Source organism: Tamandua tetradactyla, chromosome 8 (genome assembly GCF_023851605.1).
Source record: "Tamandua tetradactyla isolate mTamTet1 chromosome 8, mTamTet1.pri, whole genome shotgun sequence".
NCBI lineage: Eukaryota > Metazoa > Chordata > Mammalia > Pilosa > Myrmecophagidae > Tamandua > Tamandua tetradactyla.
This window is the reverse complement of record NC_135334.1, coordinates 39,260,009-39,279,740: the sequence shown is the minus strand read 5'-3', so window position 1 is coordinate 39,279,740 and position 19,732 is coordinate 39,260,009. Positions and strand designations below refer to the sequence as shown.

The window sequence follows — 19,732 nt, the reverse complement described above, 5'->3', positions numbered from 1 at the left end:
ATAAGATTTTGTTGGTTTGTCCAGAGTGATGCCCCAATAAATCCCAGAGTGATTTGAACAGTGAGTAAAAAAGTATTTGCAAAGTCCCCTTCGGGGAATGGTGAAAAAAGGGGAAAATTCAACTTCCCCAAGTTGAATTCTCGATATTCTCACAAGCAGTGTGGACAACCAAAGCAATAGGCTGAGCCCCCAGTCTTGGGGTTTGCTCACATGAAATTTAACCTCACAAAGGATAGGTCAAGCCTACTTTAAATTAGGCCTAAGAGTCACCCCCAAGAGAGCCTCTTTCATTGTTCAGATGTGACCTCTCTCTCCAGCCAACACAAGCAAACTCACTGCCCTCTCCCTGTCTATGTAGGATGTGACTCCCAGGGGTGTGGACCTTTTTGGTAATGTGGGACAGAAATCCTAGAATGAGCTGAGACTCAGCATCAAGAGACTGAGAAACCTGTAGGAGCAAAGATTAAAACAAGACCTGCAGAATTTGTTGAGAACAGCTGGCTTCAGAGTGGTGGCAGTGGTAATCTGTGGAGATTGTTATTTGCTTAATAGAGAACAGTCTGGGATAGAGAGAATGTTTGTTTTGTCTTAGCCCCAGGTTCTTTTCAGTCATCTTAGGTAAGCACTCTGTATTCTCACCAGGTGCATACACACCCTTTGTCACGTGAACCCTCCAGCATATAAGCAGGAACCAGTTAGGAATAAAGTTGTCTGTTGTTGCTGACCGTCTGTCTCTTTCTCATCGTTCCTTAATATCCTTTGTGCTCCGCTCCCCAATGTGGAAGCAACAAAACCTTCTCCACCAGAAGGGGGAAGAGGGAAATGAGACAAAGTGTCATTGGCTGAGAGATTCCAAACAGAGTTGAGAGGTTAGCCTGGAGGTTATTCTTACGCATTAAATAGATATCACCTTGTTATCCAAGATGTAATGGAGAGGCTGGAGGGAACTGCCTGAAAATGTAGAGCTGTGTTTCAGTAGCCACGTTTCTTGGTGATGATTGTATAATGATATAGCTTTCACAATGTGACTGTGTGATTGTGAAAACCTTGTGTCTGATGCTGCTTTTATCTACCTTGTCAACAAATGAGTAGAACATTTGGAATAAAAATAAATAGGGGGAACAAATGTTTAATTAAAAAAAAAAAGATGTAATGGAGAAGCAGGAGGGAACTGCCTGAAAATGTAGAGTTGTGTTCCAGTAGCCATGTTTCTTGGTGATGATTTTATAATGATATAGCTTTCACAATGTGACTGTGTGATTGTGAAAACCTTGTGTCTGATGCTCCTTTTATCTACTTTGTCATCAGATGAGTAAAACACATGGGATAAAAATATATAAGCGGAACAAATCTTAAGATAAGTTTAGATTGAAATGCTAGTGATCAATGAAAGGGAGGGATAAGGGGCATGGTATGTATGAATTTTTTTCTGTTGTCTTTTTTTTCTGAATTAATGCAAATGTTTTAAGAAATGATCATGATGATGAATATGCAACTATGTGATGATATTGTGAATTACGGATTATATATGTAGAACGGAATGATCATATGCTAAGAATGTTTTTGTCCGTTAAATTTTTTAAATTTAATAAACAAATTTTTTTTAAATGCTAATGGGACAGATATATGGGAATTCTGCATGATTTCTATAGGCCTATAACTTCTCTGTAAGTTATAAGTCGGAGCTCCATAATGTGGACAATCCATGAGGGACTGTGTCAAGGTAATGGGCAAAGTGATAGAGGGAAGGTTAAGCTGCCAGCACAACATGCTCACTACAACATGTACTTCTTTACAATAAATTTGCAACATACCACTAATAGGAGGCTTAGTTTAATAACAGCCTTTTCCTTCTCCTAGTTATCATCTCTGTTCCCTTGGTACAGTTACAGATTTTCAAAATACATGCCCAGACATGAGAAATTCTTAAAACCAATAATTCCTTTCATTGTTTTTAATACATTACATCAGCAGAAGTACATCATAATGGTCATTTTTAAAGTTCTAGGTACATTATTTTTTTACAATGAAATTTTAGGTAAGTCAAAAGGTAATTGCAATTTCAGTCCAACCTTACAGAACATTCTTCAAAAGGTATTTTCTTGGCCTTTGAATGTTTCTATTTGCAAGTTAAAACTACAAATCACCATATCCTAAGGGATTTTACAAATTGAGAAACTTAATATGCAATAAATAATCAAACTGAAGTGAATTAACACCGTTAGTTACATCATTCCTAACAATTAAATCCACTGTTGCTTTTCAACCTTCTAGTGACACGATTGAATTGGGTGTTAAATTCAAATTGGTGAGATCCTTGGAAGAGATAGTAGTGTCCTAAAAATGAAAGCGCAAGTTAAATTCTCTGCTTGTATCTTTCAAAAAATAACATGTTTTATAGATTATCTGGTGCACCTGGATTGAACATTGTTCTTATTTGAGAATTTAAATGTTTGGGACCCTTAACAGGATAGCCTGCCAGTAAAATACACTGGTATACTACAAGTCATTTCACCTTAAATTTTCTCGAAGTCTGAAAAAATGTTTGTGAGAAGTCACTCTCTGTTTAGGTCTCAGGATAGAGTAGGGCATAGGGGAAGTGGGGCAATGCTCATGAAGTGAAAAGACAGTGCGGGAACACTTGACCTTACTTGAAGACATTCAAACTCTTATCTCAACCTCAACCCCATTCTGAATCTAGGACTGGAAGAGTCTGAATCTGAGTCTTGACTGCCATATGCTCACAGATACATGGAAGCAGCAACAATTCACATCTCCCCTGCCGGTCAGATCACCCTAGAATATACAATTTCTCCGCTATCCCCCCACATTTCTCTAGCCCCCAAATTCCGAGTCTTATGCTTTCCCAGTTTGGAATCATTCTTTTATAATCAGGCTCTGTATTTCAAAATCGGATTTCCAGTATCTTCCAGTATCTTCATGGTTTCCTAGTCTACTTACCTTTGGAGTAGAAGACTGCATCAATTTTAGGCCCAATTCCTAGAAAGTTTCTGGTAATCGATTTGGGATAATGAGGGTCCATGCGTTTGCTTTTCTCATCATACCTGAGCAAAGAAATGTCAGGAATTTGATCAGAATTAAGTGAGTCATAGTTTACTTGAAATTAGATGTCAAATTTTATAAATTTAAAAAGTAAAAAAAATTGACAGTGACCATATTCTTAACGTATTCCATTATACTTACTGCATGTCAACCATGCAAGAGCTAGGAAACTAATGGTTTCCTCAGAAGGTAAAAACAGTCCTCAAAAATTTCTAAACTCCAAACAGACAGCAGGAATAAGATTCTGATCCACTGTTAATGAAGTCTCTGCAGAACCCACCAAACGACGGGTTTCTTCACTGGGCCCAGTGGTTCTAGTGTGTTAATCCAAACACCCTCGAAGCATTGGCTGAAGACTATAAATTCTAAATCTCATAGACCTGTACCACAATTCCTGTGTTTCCACTTGATATGAAATCTTATCAAGTGTTTTTTTTTAAATACATGTCACACCAGAAACCAAAGGTACAGAGGAAATAACTGTTCCAGCTAAATCCTCTTAGGAAAGTCTTTGAAAGTTGCATAGTGAAAACCCCATCCTCTACCTCCTATACTGGCCTTAGAGGTCAAATTAACAACCCTTAAACCTCACCTCCAATACCAGTTATCTACAAAGAAGTAAGTCTTGTAGAGATTTGGGTTGAAAACTGCTGCATCAATTTTTTTCACAGAGTCAGGGAAACCAAAAGAACGTATGCTCTTGGGATAGTTTGGATGTGCTCTTAAATTGCTGATTAACCAGTACTTGTCATCTGAAGACAAAAGGAAAAAAGTTTGTTAGAAACAAAAACTAGATAAAAATGTGAAATAGAAAGCTGCTTTTTCACATCAAATCATATTCCATTCTTTTAATGCTTTTTAAAACCAGAAAATCGGTTTGTGATAATTTACAGACAAAAATGCTTTTAATCTTGAGCCTGGTCCACCTTCCATGTTTGTTTTCTTTTTTTCAAATATGATTATATTACTGCAAATAGGCAGATTTTTCCAAAAGTTTTATTACCTCTGTATCTAGGTTAATTTACAGTTCAGAGCCACCATTAATAAAATGGAGTACTTTTATGCACTTTTTCAGTATAATGTAACATTTTCTTAATTTGTTCTCTTCCTTGAGGTAGAATTACCTTTAAAAAGAAAAACTTCAGCTCTGGGTGCAATTTCATAAGCAGCTTGAATACCAGATGGCACACTTGCCCACAAATTAGAAATTAAGCCAACGCTGATCTTGGAATTGTCAACATACTTCCACCAGAAGAACCTGACAAAAAGTAAAACGTGAAAAGTCACTGTGAGTGATAATGGCCCCAGCATCCATTCCCTAGTTCTAAAACCTAAGTTGCCCAAACTCCCCAGTTTTATAACATAAATATTTGTCCCACCAAATACAAAGTATGGAAAAAGCAAGCTTTGCTGAATTCTAAGAAATCAAGTGCAATCTTGCCACATAACATATCATAAATCCTCAAAACTCATCTTCCCCTCTTCACTCCACCCTCAAATAGCTGCTTCCATTTGTATTCAAAAAGCCATCCTGGAATTCCATCAAGAAAGCAAGTCTTAAAACTCTTCTTCAGGAATCTCTTAAAAGCCTGGGTTTCTTTTAAGGTACCTTCTTACTGTCTTAGATAAAAATGGTGAAGTCTGGCTTCTCCCACTTCCTGTTATATTTCCAGTTATAATTGTTGCCTTAAAATCTTTACATTGGCTTTCTAGCTAACAATCACACCAATCTCCTGCTTCAAAATCTTCAATCTCTTCACTGCCCACAGAATAAAGTCCCAGGTTCACTATCTCTAACAAAAATAAAGTCCAAAATATTAGTTATTTTTGAAAAATGGATCCTACCTGTCTTTAAAGAAAAATAGTTTACTTCCAATTGTAGTGACAGCATCGAAACTCAAATTAGGGTCACACAATTCTGTACCATCGGGACCTGACGTGGGTCGGTGCTGTTCTGGGCCTCCTGAAAATGCATTTCAAGAAATATTTTGGGAGAATCTGTGGTTTAGTTTATAAAAGGAAAACTTCATAAGAAAAAAAAGCATAAAATCCATTTTAAACTTTTGATAACATAGAAAGCATGCAAGAAAATTTCAAATATATGAAATTTCATGGGGAAAATCTGCTCCTCCCTAGTTTTCCTGTTCCAGATAAGAAAATGGACTTGAGGCTAGGAGACTCAGGTTCCACTTCTGACTGACATTAACCATGATTGCTAGATATTTTACTTGTAAACTGAAGGTAATATCTATGCTACCTTACAAGGTTCTCATGGGGCTCAAGAAGTCAGGTGCTAAAGTTTTATGCAAATATAGTTAGAGTATTCATAAACCTATCCTCACATGCCAAAAAAAACTCACCATAGAGGAACTGAATGCCACGTATGTCATCAGTAGAGAGGCTAAATGTGTTGGGGTCAACATAACTGTAGGTGGGAAACATTATGGCCCTTGGGTCTTTGGAATGGTCAAGACCCAACGAATGGCCAAGCTCATGAACCGCAACAAGAAAGAAGTTTATGCCTAAAAAAGAAAACCAAAGGGGAAAGTCCAGTGAAATTCAGTATCTGGGACAAATTGATCCATGAAAAAGAAACATTTGGGGAATCTTTTCCCACCTTCCTCAACCTCAGCACTATTGACATTCCTTGGATAATTCTTTTGTTGTCAGTTGGCTGACCATGCATTAGAGGATGTTCAGACATCTCCAAATGCCCCACATGCAAGCAAATTTCTAGATGTCATAGCTGTGTTCTGTGTTCATTTGCCTTTTTTTTTTTTTTTTTTTGCATGGGCAGGCACCGGGAATCAAACCCGGGTCTCTGACATGCTAGGCTGAGAACTCTGCTGAGCCACCGGGGCCAGCCTGGTTTGCTTTTAAAAAGCAGTAAGGGCAGTACAACAGTGGCTTAGTGGCAGAATTTTCACCTGCCATGCCAGAGATCTGGGCTTGATTCCCGGAGCCTGCCCATGTCAAGAAAAAAAAATGTTAAAAAGCAATAATAAGCAATATTTCACCTTTCATGTATGAGTCCCACAAAACACCAGGTAACTGAGTTAATCCCATTTACCACCAACTATTGAGAAAGATGAGAGTTACAATCCTTCTATATAAATGTCCACAAAGGCATTCTAAAATTATCCCAGGATCATAATACTATAACCATATAACCTTGTCTTAAGGTGTTTTCCTACAGGGATCTCCAAATCTGAATTAAGGAATCTTAAACCGTCGGCATATTATGTATCATAAAGATGACACCTTCTTCTGGGAATGTTGGCACATTCAGAATCAGTGTCTTGTATGGCTTTTCAGCTTATGGATTGTACTGTCAAAACCTGGTCACCTGCTATGATTAAGGTTCCTGAGTCTATGAACTAGCTCATCCCCAGATTCTCTTAGAACTGATATCTACAGCAATACACTCGATTTACAGAGGGTCAGATTAAGACTGAGACAAATAAAGTGTTTAAAATTTAGTGGCAAAGTCTGAATCAGAACAAGTTTACGTCTTACAATGGTCTTTCAGAATCAATGCAATTTAGATCTTATTTATAAACATTATTTTACCTACCTCTGCTGTTTTTAGTCCATAGTTCGTCGTCATCAAAATGTGCATCTCCTCCAATACCAGCTCCAGGACCAAAAGCATGGGCTAAAACTCCATTTTTTCCATCAAAAGGGTAGAAGTCTCCATGAGCTTTTTAAAAGGGAAAGAAAATTATTCCATCTATACATGCTGTTGGTGACACCAAATGACATGTTCAAGTTCAAGTTCAAATTCTCTACCTCGACGTGCAAAGGAGATCATAATGTCAGCCGTGCCTGCATTAATCTTCCTGAATTTCAGGGGAGTCACATCACTCCATACTTGAAAAGCCTTCTGGATGGCATACTCGACATCTGCAGGAGCCAGGTCAGGAGTAAAATTGTTGATTCTTTATCAGCAAAAAGACAACATATGGAAACCATGGGTAATGAATTCCTTCATGCTTCATTAAATACAGAAACATTTTTATGGGTTTTTTTCATTAAGTTTAGAAGCGATCTCATTTCTCACTTATGACTTTCCAGGTTATCATTAAAGGATTATTCCTCTTTGTCCTTACTCAAACTTTTTGCGTTTATCCATCCTAAAAATTTTTATAGTAGATTCGGTTTCATTCTCTTAGAGATCATGGAACTCAACCTTCCCTTCTAGAGAGCATGAAACTTTATATAAGTATAGAATTGTGTTAATAATTGGGAAGTTTCTTTCATCTACTTCAAGACTCAGGGCTATATGTAAGATAGCTAAGGTTTCTAGAAGTTAGACCTCTGGAAAAATAGAATATGTGGCCACAATGCTACCTGTAGGTGATGTAATGTTTCTGCCATACTGGCCCCCCTGGCATTGTCTTGAAATGATGACCATCTGGTACTCCACATCGGGGGGTATGCATCGTTGCCAGAGTTGATGTGTCCAGTTGTCCAGTCACTTCTAACCCAAAGAACTGCTGCATTTCCTGGATTTTCATCTGCATGAGGTTCCCATTGGCTTTTTTTGTTGTTGGAAGTGTTTCCATGTCCAGGTCATAAAAGGCTCCCAAGTACCTCTGGGAAAATACATTTAGTAATACTTTATTCTTTATGATGACATATTCATTGGAGCTCACATAAGCTCTGCATTTGACCCAAACAAATGCTCTGATGGTTTGGTACTGGATATTTTGGATCTTAATTACAGATTGTTGTTTAGACATACATTATTAGAAAGAATGATTTCTAGAAACCCACTTGTTTCTACTCTTTTAAATCATATCTTAACATCTAGCACATTTTAGTAGTCAGCAAGCAGCGCACCTTTATTGTCAGGATGCAAATTATTTTTTATTTAGTTATTAAGTTGAGATAAACAATTTTTGCTTTAAAACATGAAAAGCTCAACTAAGGCATTTTTAAAGTTAAAACAATCTAACAAAATGGGGAAATTATCCCAATGTATAATTAGGAAAGTAAATTTAAAAATTTAAAATCATATGTAAATACTTGTGAATAGTTGATTGAGGAGTAAAGGAAATACACTCGAATTATCAGAACAGCCCAAAGTGGTTAAATTAATCAAGCCATTGCTAACTTGCACTAAATAATGAATAAGAAATGCCATACTGTAAAAAGGAATTTTTATAAAGCTTAACAGTAGCTAATTTTTCCTGCTTAATTTAGCTATTTACATATATTTTAGCTTCTGAATAACAGAAATATCCAGCAAAAACATTTGTGTCATTTTATATTCACTGCTATACATTTGGTGTGAGTTGTAAAGAAAAGAGTTATGGCCCCCATCAGGCTGAAGATTAACAATCCTGGCGCCAAGATTACTTGTTGTAAAACTGCGGTTGTCTACTTCATGCAGGGAGCAACTCCCGTGACTCGTGCTCAAGAAATGCTTGCTGTAAAACTGTTAAGAAATGCTTGTTGTAAAACTGTTCATTATCTGCTTTTTGCAAAACAGCACCTGTGACCCATGCTCAACCCCCACCCCCCTCATCTTACCCCTTAAAAGCTTTTCCAAACTCAGGCTCGGGGCTCTCTGTTCCTGCGTGTTCAGTGAGCCCCACGCATGTGTGGTAAATAAACCCCTTGCGTGTTGCATGAGAGAACGTCTCTTGGAGTCTTCCTTTGCGTGGCAAAACTCTCGAATTCTCGAATTCTTACAATACAAGTAGACAAATTGAACGAAAACTCTTTGGCCAAAGTTTTTAACACTATGGACAAATTCTCTTGCCAAAACAATAAATCTTAAAGACAAAAAGTAAATATTATAGTATCAGTACTTACTTTGGCAAAATCCACATCATTTTCTTCTGCATTTGTTTCTCTGGTCAGGGGAACAGATCCAGAAGCAATAACTTGCAGGATGAGAATCAATAGAAGAAACTTCATTCTAAACTTCTCCCAAAAGACTTAACCCAATTTACTCTGTTCCTTTTCAGTACAAGTTCCTTAAATTTCCCTCTTTATATAGCCCTTATACCAGACTCTGCATGTGAAATTCTTTGAGTGACTCAGAGTTGATATCATCTCTTCATTTGTCTCAAAAGCATGCAAATGCCAACCTGACCTTATTTCAGGACCAACAATGGGTCAATTAGCATCTCTCACTTCGGGCAAGACAGGGTATATCTCAAGTGCCTATTATCTTCAACATGCTAAAGAAGTTATCGGCTCCACCTATCCTACAAAATAAGCCATTGTTAGAAATACTAGGCACCTAAAATATTTTAAAAACTCTAAAATATATTTATAGAAGCAAACTTTTCCTACGTCCCAAATTATTCAGAGTTGACAGCACAAGGGCCAACACCTTCCAATTATGGGACATAGAAAAGTTTGCTTCTGGAATGTCTCCACCTCCCTATCAGCTCAGCTTTCTTCTGTGAGATCTGTCTCATTTCCACAGAATCAGCTTCGCAGTCAATAGAGAATGAAGACTGAAAACATATAAGAGTAAAAGAATAAAGCCCATAGGTAGATTTATGGGCAGTAGGATTGCTGTGGGGGGGTATGTTCTACAAAGCACCTAATTCTATATGAACAGTCTGATTGGGGATGGGTTGGAAGGGGTATCTGATACCGTTATGATTCAGTCATTGTTCTGATGGCTCTCCCAGTTTGGAAGATGCTGGCTACTCTGCTGGTAAATACACAGACCAATTTTCTCTGAGGCTGGTGTTCCAGGACAATAATTCCCTACTTAAATAGGAAGAAACGGAGGCCTTCTGCATTGTACTTTGCATTTACCTCCAATTTCTTTTTAAGCTCTATGATTTTGACCTATAGGACTCTCAGCTTTTTATTTGAAAAGGCTAATAATCTTTGCCTCCTTCTGCTTTTGTGCTGACTGAATGAGACAATGTATTACAAATGCTAGCCATATTATAGGTTCATTCCCTTCCCCTTGCCTTGAAAGAACAGCATGCATCTGTAGTTTACAGCAGTTGTAGGGCTAGGATTCATGAAAAGAAAGATTACGTGCAAGAATTGTAGGCAATCCTTTCAAATATTGAATTTAATTCAAGAATCATAAATGAAACACGACAGAGTTTGACTCAAAAACAGGAAAAGGGGGTTATCAGACAACATGAGCAGAACTGGTTCTACACTAGCAGAATGTTAAAGTTTCATGAAAGAGGGCAGAAAATGTCCATATTGGCCATCTTTGTATTTTTGGTATCTAGGGTTAGAAATTAGTAGGTGTTCAATAAACACCTGTGAATAAATCTAGTGCGAAAACAAGAGCAAAACGGCATCAATAGTGAATTTCTTTTGTGGGAATAGTCATCGCAGGGTATGACTCAGGGTATATTCCTGAGCTTACTCAAAGTTCACAAGTTCTGGTCTCACCTGAAGCAGGAAGGAATCCACTTCGCGGAAGAGTTGGAGGAGATATTCTGAAAGGGTACGTTGAAAAATACAAGGAAAATGCTGCCAAAGGAAATGAAAAAAAATGTCCTCTCTGGAAGGTTTCTAAAAACAGAAAACTCCACCTAAACGGTAATACTCTCCAGGTCTCCACTGATTAGGTACCCCAGATTGGTGAAGTATAAGGAGATAAGGACTATTTAGACAGCCCACAGGGCATAGATGTGGTTATAAATTTAGGTTCTTGGGTTAAGGTTTAGAATTTTAGCTCCCTCATTTTATGACTTTGGGCAATCACTTTAATCTCTTGAAGACAATTTCCTCATTTGTAAAATTGGAATAATAAGAGTACCTACTTCAAGGGTTGTTATAAGGAGTACATTAAATAATTGGGAAAATATCTAGCATAGTGCCTGACACACCTTAAGTGATTTATCATTGCTATCTTCCTTTTCTCAACTTTACTTCACTTCTTAGACAAGACGTTTACAAGAGACTGATGCTTTGAAAAACAGTTTGGTGATTGCTCAAAAAGTTAAATATAAAATTATCATATGACTTGGCAATCCCACTTCTGGTTTATACCCCCAAATAACTGTAAGCAAGAACTCAGAAACTTTTACACCAATGTTATGGTAGCTTTATTCACAATAGACAATGACGGAAGCAACCTAAGTGTCCATCAAGATGCACAGATAAACAAAATGTGGTACATACAGACAATGGAATATTATTAAGACGTTAAAAGGAATGAAGCTCTGATACATGTTACAACATTGATTAACCTTGACGACATTATGTTGAGTGAAATGTGCCAGACACAAAAGGACAGATACATGAAGCAACTAAAACAGGTAAATTCTTAGAGAAATAAGATTATAGGGTACCATGGTTTGGGGGTGGGGAATGGACAGTTAATGCTTTGTTTGGGATGATGGAAAAGTTTTGGTAATGGATGGTGGTGATGGCAGCATAATATTGTGAATGTAATTAGCACCATTGAATTGTGTACTTGAAAGTGTTTAAAATGGTAAATGAAATATTGTATACATGCTACCACAATAAAATGAGAAGGAAAAAAAAAAAGCCAGCAACACACACAGAAAGTTGGTAAATCTGCGTATCTGGTAGGGGGTATATTGTTAATCTATGTATTATTTAGTATTATGCTTGCAACTTTCCTTAAGTCTGAAATTATTTCAAAATAAAAAGATATAAATAAATAAAAATTAAATAAATAAATCAAAGCAGTTGATAATGAGGTTGAGAAGGAATGAGAACGGATGTCAACTACATGTCTGGATCTCTCTCTTGTGGCGGGAGCTATATAAACATTTGATCCAGGACCAAACCTCAAGCTGAAGGTCCCAGCAGAGACATGGCTTCCAGGGACCCACTGAGGGAAGGCAGAATCAAGGGGTCATTAACCACACTCTGTGTGAAGAGGGCACAATTGCAAAAGTGCAGAGATCCTAGAGTTCTTGTGGAAAGAATTACTTATAGTAAGAATTTCATAACTGAAGGCAGATATCATAGCACAAAGCCTCCAGAAGTAGCCAAGGCTCCATTATATCGTTCCTTTCATGAGTCAGACACCAGAATATTCTGGGGCATATCCTGATGTGATCACTTGAAGCCAAGTGTGATGCCATCTCCAAGAGTGAGAGCAAGCACACTGGCAATTGAAATGTGGCCATGGGCAAGGACCAGGGAGAAAAGTGCTCCTGAGATCCACAAATAAGAACTCATAACTTACCTTTGAACACACCAACAGCCTGTTTGTGCAGGAAGAAAACTTAGAGAAAGCCCTTTCCTTTTATGGATGAAGAAATGGGAGCCTGGAAAAGGGAAATGAATTGCCTGAGGAGGCATCTGAGAAGTCTGGCTCTGTCCCAATGTCTTACTACAGCCTACAGCATACTTCATTTTGTCACATATCAGTTCTTTCTTTTTTTTTTTTCCAGATTTCTATCTCCTTATGGGTATTTTACTACTGCAAACACTGCAAATATGGTATCTCAAGCTTTTTTAGTTAAAGCCAGGCTGCCCTCTTGTTTGTGTGGGTGTCAGGACTAACCAGACAGCCTGGGAATGGTAGATGTGGATGCAGGAAGGCAGAGGGCTGGCTGTGCTCTCTGAATAACACCTGTGCATCAGTATGCACATCTCCTGCCCTGCCCTGGTTGGGCACTGCCAGGCTGCCAAGGTGGTTTCTGCTGCCAGGGTTCTTAGAATTGGCCCAAAGAGCCTCTGAGAAGCACAATATTTGGAGTTGCCCTATCCAGTTGTGTGGACATAGACAAGTGAACTTTGCCGTGCCTCTTTTTTCCTCATACATAAAATGGAGACAGCAATATGGTTTTATAAAGAATAAACAACATTACCTATTAAAAGCACCTCGCTCCAAGCCTGCATATGAGAGGGCCTCAGTTAATGCTAATTCTTGCCTTCCCCCTTTACCTCCATGTCTGTGTGTGTTGGGTCACGCTATGGTGGGCTTAGACCAGCTAACTTTTTCCACAATCACTGATTGTGGAAAAGTTCAGCTGATTATAAATATAATTATTTAAAGACTTCATCAATAGAAAATAGATGCTGAGAGTGTATAGAAAAATAGAGCTTTTGCACAGCTTCTCTGGGCTCTGCCTCTATTTTCAACCCTAATGCATGAACCTGTACCCAGCATGGGGAAACAAAGCACCAGGTCCTGGGCAGGAGCAGGTGCTGGTGGTGGATTTATGGCTTATAGATTTCCCTCCTACCCGACTTCTTCCAGGATGAACTGGAACTTGATTTTGCATGGAGCTGCCACTGGGCTCACCTTTTTGAGGCAGGGACTGTCAGAGTAACTGGCTTGAAACCTTTAGTGCCTTCGAAACTAGTGCTCAGCCCAAAATTGTCCTGGGAGAACTCTTTAGCACCAAGACATTGTCCTCAGTGTAGAATGCTGGAGAAGATCCTGGGACCTGTAGGGTATGGGAATAAGCCCCATCACATTGCGTACAACCCAGAGAAAGGAAAAACAGAAAAGATAAAAGTAGCCGTGGTTTCCTTTCTTGTCATTTTTCTTCCGCCAGCAAATGGCTCCCCTTAAAACAACTATAAGCTAAGATATAAAATGCAGCAGGAAGCAGCCATTTTGTACGTATGTGTTCTGAGGTAGCGACAATGTGATAACGTAGGTAAATGCATTGTTAATGAATTGTTTATTTTTCTGTTCATGCTCTCCAATGACATGTGAAATACCTGAGAGTAGAGATAATGACTCAGATATCTCTAAACTGACTTTGACTTTGCAGTCTGTTTTAATGGAAATAGCAAGGCTTTGGAAAAGATTTGGCCTCAAATGTCACCTATGCTATTTACAAGCTGTGTGGCTTTAGGCAAGTTATTTAAATTCAGTTTCCTTATCCATAAATGACTATTATGAGGATTGAGAGCCACAAAACCACCCCTACCCAGCACCAAACCTGACCCAATGAGAGCCTCTCATAAATGTTTTTTTTTCCTTCCTTTGTAGCACCTACAGCAGTGTTTTCCAACATGTCTTTCTTTATTGCCCTTGAGATAGAGGTTTTTTAGGCAGTTTTTCTTAATTGCCCCATGTCTTTTTCTTTTTTAAGGTAGTTGTAGGTTTCCAGAAAAATCATGCAGAAAATACAATACTACCCCACCACACACAGGCACAGTTTTCCCTATTAATATGTTGCATTAATATGGTATATTTCTTATAATTCACCATGAAATTTTGACAATTGAGATATACCAATATCTGTTTATGCTCTGTGTGTGTGTATATATATATATATATATACACACACACATATATATATATACACATATATAGATACACTTATTTATAAAAAAGTAAGATTTTTTTTCACCCACTCTGAGACACATCTACCCTATTGAGAATGTATGTCCTAGAAGTAGTGGTATTTGTTAAATGACCTATGACAACGGCTCTGCCTTGTCCAATGTGTCTCCTTACCAAGGGTTGATAAAAGGCGTAGCTTCTGGAAAGCTTCCCAAAAGCCAAGCAGTCTGGCTCTCAGACACACCACTCAGATGAAAGAAGACAATTTCATTTGGACCTTCATGCTATTAAAAAGTAGTGGCATTCTCACAAAGGATTGACCAGCCAGATTTGTGGTTTAGGCTCAGAGGAAAACATAAATGGCTAGAGAGAGGAGGACATATCAGACAAGATCTGCACAGCTCTCCTCAAGAATGGGACAGGATAGTTATTCCTATTATTAAATTATTTGACCTACATTTGTCCCCTTTTCCTCTTCATTTCAACAGCTAATAGGCTTTGTGTTTATTTCTTTGTTTTGCCTCAGTATTTGTGACCCTGAGCAGATTTGCATTTCTGACTTCTGTCCAAGAGCCTAAACCCTACTAAAGTGCTTATGGTTTGAGAAGAGAGGGATTTTTCTGAAACTGAGCAAATGCTAGGGGTGGTAGCAGTGGTGGAAGTGAGGAATGAGTCTTGGGTCCTGGGTGTTGTGGAGAAATGGTCTATACTCCTCCATAGTATTGCAAGGATGTGGTGGAACCACAAAAGGAATCATGATAGGAAGCACTGGAGAAGTGAGATTCTGGGTCTGGCAATTCTAGCTTCTCTGAAGCAAACATGTCAGGGAAGCAGTAGTCAGCAGAACTGAAAGGATATGTAGGCTGGGTGGATCACGGAGTGTCTAGTGGAATCAAAGTAGCTAGATAACATGACCCAAGGGGCTTTCTGATGCCTTGACCCTGTCTAACTCTGGAAACATTTGAGTCCTGATATAGAGGAGATTGAGCTGCAGAATAATTGAAGTGGAGTTCCCTATCAGCACAATGGTATGGAGGCTCAGAATTGAAAACAATTTCCAGAAAACAAAATGCATTAAACCTGGCACAGCTGGACTGAGATGCATACCTATTGCATCTTAATACTACCTAACATTATGGTACTTTGTACATAGTGAATATACATCATCATCATCATTATATTTTAAGTATAGTTTTCTAAGTGTTATATGTCATTTTTCCAAAAATTTATAAATTTCATGAATTAGTTACCATGGTGACCTTCATATCCTTCAGCAAACACAAAGGAATAGTATTGTAAGCAGTTAATACATAGATATTGTACTTTAAATAGACATATGCTGGTGACATCACTGGACTGAGCACAGGCATAAGCTCACATTTCTACAGCAAGCTGTCCTTTTTCCATGCATATATTTAAACCAGGAGTGATCTGGGACAACATTATGAGATATTTAAATGTCCACTTACCCTGATTAGTGTTCCTGAACCATTCCTGTCCAAACAAATCAGTCCTCAAAAGTGTCTTTTGCTCTAGCTGCCTCTCAAAAATGCTTTTCTAAGGCACTCTCCAATGGCTCCTTAAAGAGTTTCCCATACCACTGGTATTTTCCATGCCATGGAGAATTCTGAAAGATATAAAGAACTTCAACCTGTTGAGGTAAGAATCTCTACTGGAAAATGTTGCATGTTACTGGAAAACTCTGAGCATTGTGCCTGGTTTGAGAGGGGCTAGATTTCCAGGGTGGGTTCTGCCACTGTGAACCCTTCTTTTACCCCAAGTTGCTTGCCTGTGCAGTCTATGCTGTGTGTTTTTGTCTTTGTTTTTAGTGTTTTTACTGAGATATCCTCACACACTATACTATGATGTCGTCTTGACCAAAATAGGGTCTTACAGGAGTATTATGTGGGCCCAAAAGGCAGAAGAGAAGGAAGATGATCCAGGGAAGGGAAAAAGAAATGAAAAAGGAAAAAGCAAACACAAAGAACAAAATTACCACACGTAGGGTTGTCTTACAGAATCTAAAGTAGAATTCTCTCTGCTGCAAGATGGCTACCTAACATCTCAAATAAATACAGATAACGAAGAGAGGCCCTTCTTTAGCACTAAGGCAATTCATGGACCCGGTTTTTGTATCTTAGTTTCATTATAAATTGCAAATCTCTTGGGATTTTCCAACCCAAATGAGCCCTGAAAAGATCTACTCTGTGAAGACAGGGTAGAACTTCCTCCTTTCTAACACCAAGTCCATCAGATGATTAACAAACCCTGCAAAGAAATGTGAATCATGCTTAGAATTCTTTTCATAAATGCAAAATAATTCAGTGAGTGACAACAATGTCTAAATAACTCAAGGAGTTAGGCATAACTCAAGGAAATTCAAGGAAGCCCTTCGTGTTTTTAATTATGTTCTGGTCTAGAAAGACTTTGATACTGCCTTTCATTAATCCAAATGCCGTTGACCCCCCAGTGCCCAGGTCCAGGAATGTAACTCCTGCGAAGTTTCTTTCGTGACCCATGTGGGTCTCTTTCCTCTCAACTTCTAAGCCACTCCGTTGGTGACACTCACAATGGCATCTACCCACATGCCATATCCTTGTCAAATTTGCCCAACGAGGTGCAAGACACTGAGACCAATATTTATGTGGATCTTATAGCTCATACTTGAAGGATAATTAACTTAGTAGCTACTGCAAATATACGCAGAGAATTAGAAATGCCACTTGAAAAAAAAATAAACTATTTTTCTTTTTATCAAAATGAAAATTTTAAATTATTCTTTGATTATTAAATAATACATGCCAACTATAACAAATAATAACTACAAAAATATGAGAAGATGAGTAAAGAATTATAATGCAGAGTGGGAGAAAATATTTGGAAACCATATATCTGACAAAAGTTTAATATCCAGGATATATAAAGAACTCCTACAACTCAACCACAAAAGAAGAACCTAATTAAAAGTTGGACCAAGGATTTGAACAGACATTTCTCCAAAGAAGATATACAAATGACCAATAAGCACATGAAAAGATGCTCAACATCATAAGACTTCAGGGAAATGTAAATCAATACCACAGTGAGATACCATTTCCTACTCACTAGAATGGCTATTATTTTATTTATTTATTTATTTATTTTTTGCATGGGCAGGCACCAGGAATCGAACCCGGGTCCTCTGGCATCACAGGTAGGCATTCCTGCCTGCTGAGCCACCGTGGCCCTATTATTTTATTTTTTATTTTTATTTTATTTTTGGGATATTATTCTAAAATCAGAAAAAACGTATTGGTGAAGTTGTGAGAAATAGGAATACTAGTGCACTTTTGGAGGGATTGTGAAATAGTGCAGCCACTGCAGAAAACAGTTTGGTGGTTCTTCAGAAAGTTGAGTATACAATTACCACATCAGCCAGTAATCCCACTTTTACAGATGTACTCTAGAGAATTGAAAACAGGGTCTTGAATAGATATTCGTACATCAATGTTCAAAGCAGCATTATCCACAGTAACCAAACGTTCGAAGCAACACAAGTGTCCATCCACAGATGAATGAATAAACAAAACGTGGTATGATGGAATATTACTCAGCCATAAAAAGAAATGAAGTTTGATACATACTACAACATGGACGAACCTTGAAGGTGGGTAAAATAAGCCAGATACAGAAGAAAAAACAGTGTACAATCTGACATATGAAATAACTAGAATATGCAAATTAATAGGACTGAAAGAAGATTGCGGGGTACTAGGGGTAGGGGTTAGGCTAGGAAATGGAGAACTATGGGATTTTTGTGATTTTTTTCTTTTTCTATTATGAAAAATAACATTTACACAAAAAAGCAATATGTTTCAAAGCATGCCACAACAATTAGTTGTAGAACAGATTTCAGAGTTTGATATGGGTTACAATTCCAAAATTTTACGTTTTTGCTTCTAGCTGCTGCAAAACACTGGAGACTTAAAGAAATATCAATATAATAGTTCCGCAGTCATACTCATTTGTTAAACCTTACTTTCTCTTTTATAACTCCACCATATACCCTTTAATTTGTCTCCCAATCTTTAAGATTATTTGGGCTGTGCCCATTCTAATTTTTCATGTTGGAAAGGGCTGTCAATAGTATTGGATAAGGGGATAAAACTAGTTCATGTTCTGAGAGGCTGGCCTCTCTGGGTTTCAGAACTAATCTGACCTAGGAAACCATCCAGATGTTGTAGGTTTCTGGAAAGTAATCATAGTGCATGGAACCATTGTAGAAACCTCATACAGAACCTGAGGTGTTCTTTAGGGTTAGCAGGAATGGTTTCAGTTGGGGTTTGGCAAAATATGATTGGTAGCAATGTCTAGCTGAAGCTTGCATAAGAGTAGCCTCCAGAGTAGCCTCTTGACTCTATTTGATCTCTCTCAGTCACTAATACCTCCTTTGTTACACATTTTTTCCCTTTTTTGGTCAGGATGGCATTGTCAATCTCATGGAGGGATTAATGTTTAGTGTGTACAGAGTTTCTGGTTGAAGTGATAGAAAATTTTTAGTAATGGATAGTGATAATGGTAGCAAAACATTGTGAACATAATTAACAACACTGAATTATATGCTTGAAAATGGTAAAAATGGGAAATGATGCTGTATATATATGTTACCACAATAAATTTTTTTTAAAAGAATCAACTACATAAAAGTATAGAATAAAATATCAATTGATATGAAATTATCACTATTATAGTCACCACCAATCTTTAATGCATTTTAAATGTATATTTACACATATGACTAATTTTATATAAATGAGTGCATATCATGCATGCATTTCTTACTATGGATACCTTTCTTTTTTAATGTAATGTTTTTTTTGCTATTGCTATTGTTTGTTCATTTGTTTCACATACATCCCTCTTCTCCTTTTCTCCTTCTTGAATAACCCCCACCCTGTCTTGTTCTCTGGTTCCTCTTTGTTAGCAATCTGGTATATAATCTTCTAAGATTTCTTCCTTGCTCATATTGTATGGGCACAACACACACACACATGCATACACATACACACATATCCACGTATATAAGGGGGACTATCACTATTTGTTCTATAAAAATGAAATTATACTACATATATTTCTCTGATTCTTGCCTTTCACTTGAAAATCACATCATGAAAAAGTGATTTTTTTAAAGATCTAACTTGTTCTTTTAAATAAAATACCTTTATTATACTCCAGAGTTTTGATATACCACAATTTTCAAGCCTTTCCTTACTGATGGGTATATATTCTGTCTCCAGTTATTTTTTTTTCCCCTTCTAACAAGGGAAATAGAATATTAAGTCTAGTCTCCTGTAGTGCTTCTTTTTCCTCACCTTTGAATATCTGTCACAGTAATTTTCTTTTTTACCTTTCTCTATACCAGTGCCAAGTGACTTGACTGGAGCAGTGGCCCAGAACATCTTGGGG

The 19,732-nt window shown here is 37.7% G+C and overlaps 1 protein-coding gene across 2 annotated transcripts; it reads right to left on the bottom strand.

Annotated features, from left to right (window-relative positions):
- Window positions 1–1,601: 1,601 nt before the first annotated feature.
- On the bottom strand, window positions 1,602–9,024 carry MMP12 (matrix metallopeptidase 12). 2 transcript variants are annotated; one of them, XR_013156594.1, is made up of 11 exons: window positions 8,884–9,024; window positions 7,414–7,658; window positions 6,853–7,001; window positions 6,638–6,763; window positions 5,424–5,585; window positions 4,909–5,026; window positions 4,188–4,321; window positions 3,656–3,815; window positions 2,962–3,065; window positions 2,108–2,337; window positions 1,602–2,072 (listed from the first exon to the last, which is right to left on the bottom strand). XR_013156594.1 is itself a non-coding variant. In XM_077113121.1 (10 exons), the coding sequence occupies exons 1-10, from the start codon at window positions 8,986–8,988 to the stop codon at window positions 2,237–2,239; spliced, it is 1,404 nt and encodes a 467-aa protein (XP_076969236.1). In that variant the 5' UTR covers window positions 8,989–9,024; the 3' UTR covers window positions 1,602–2,236. The 2 variants fall into 2 exon arrangements, 1 of the variants encoding a protein (XP_076969236.1); XM_077113121.1 differs by having other exon boundaries at window positions 1,602–2,337.
- Between the last annotated feature and the right edge of the window lie 10,708 nt (window positions 9,025–19,732).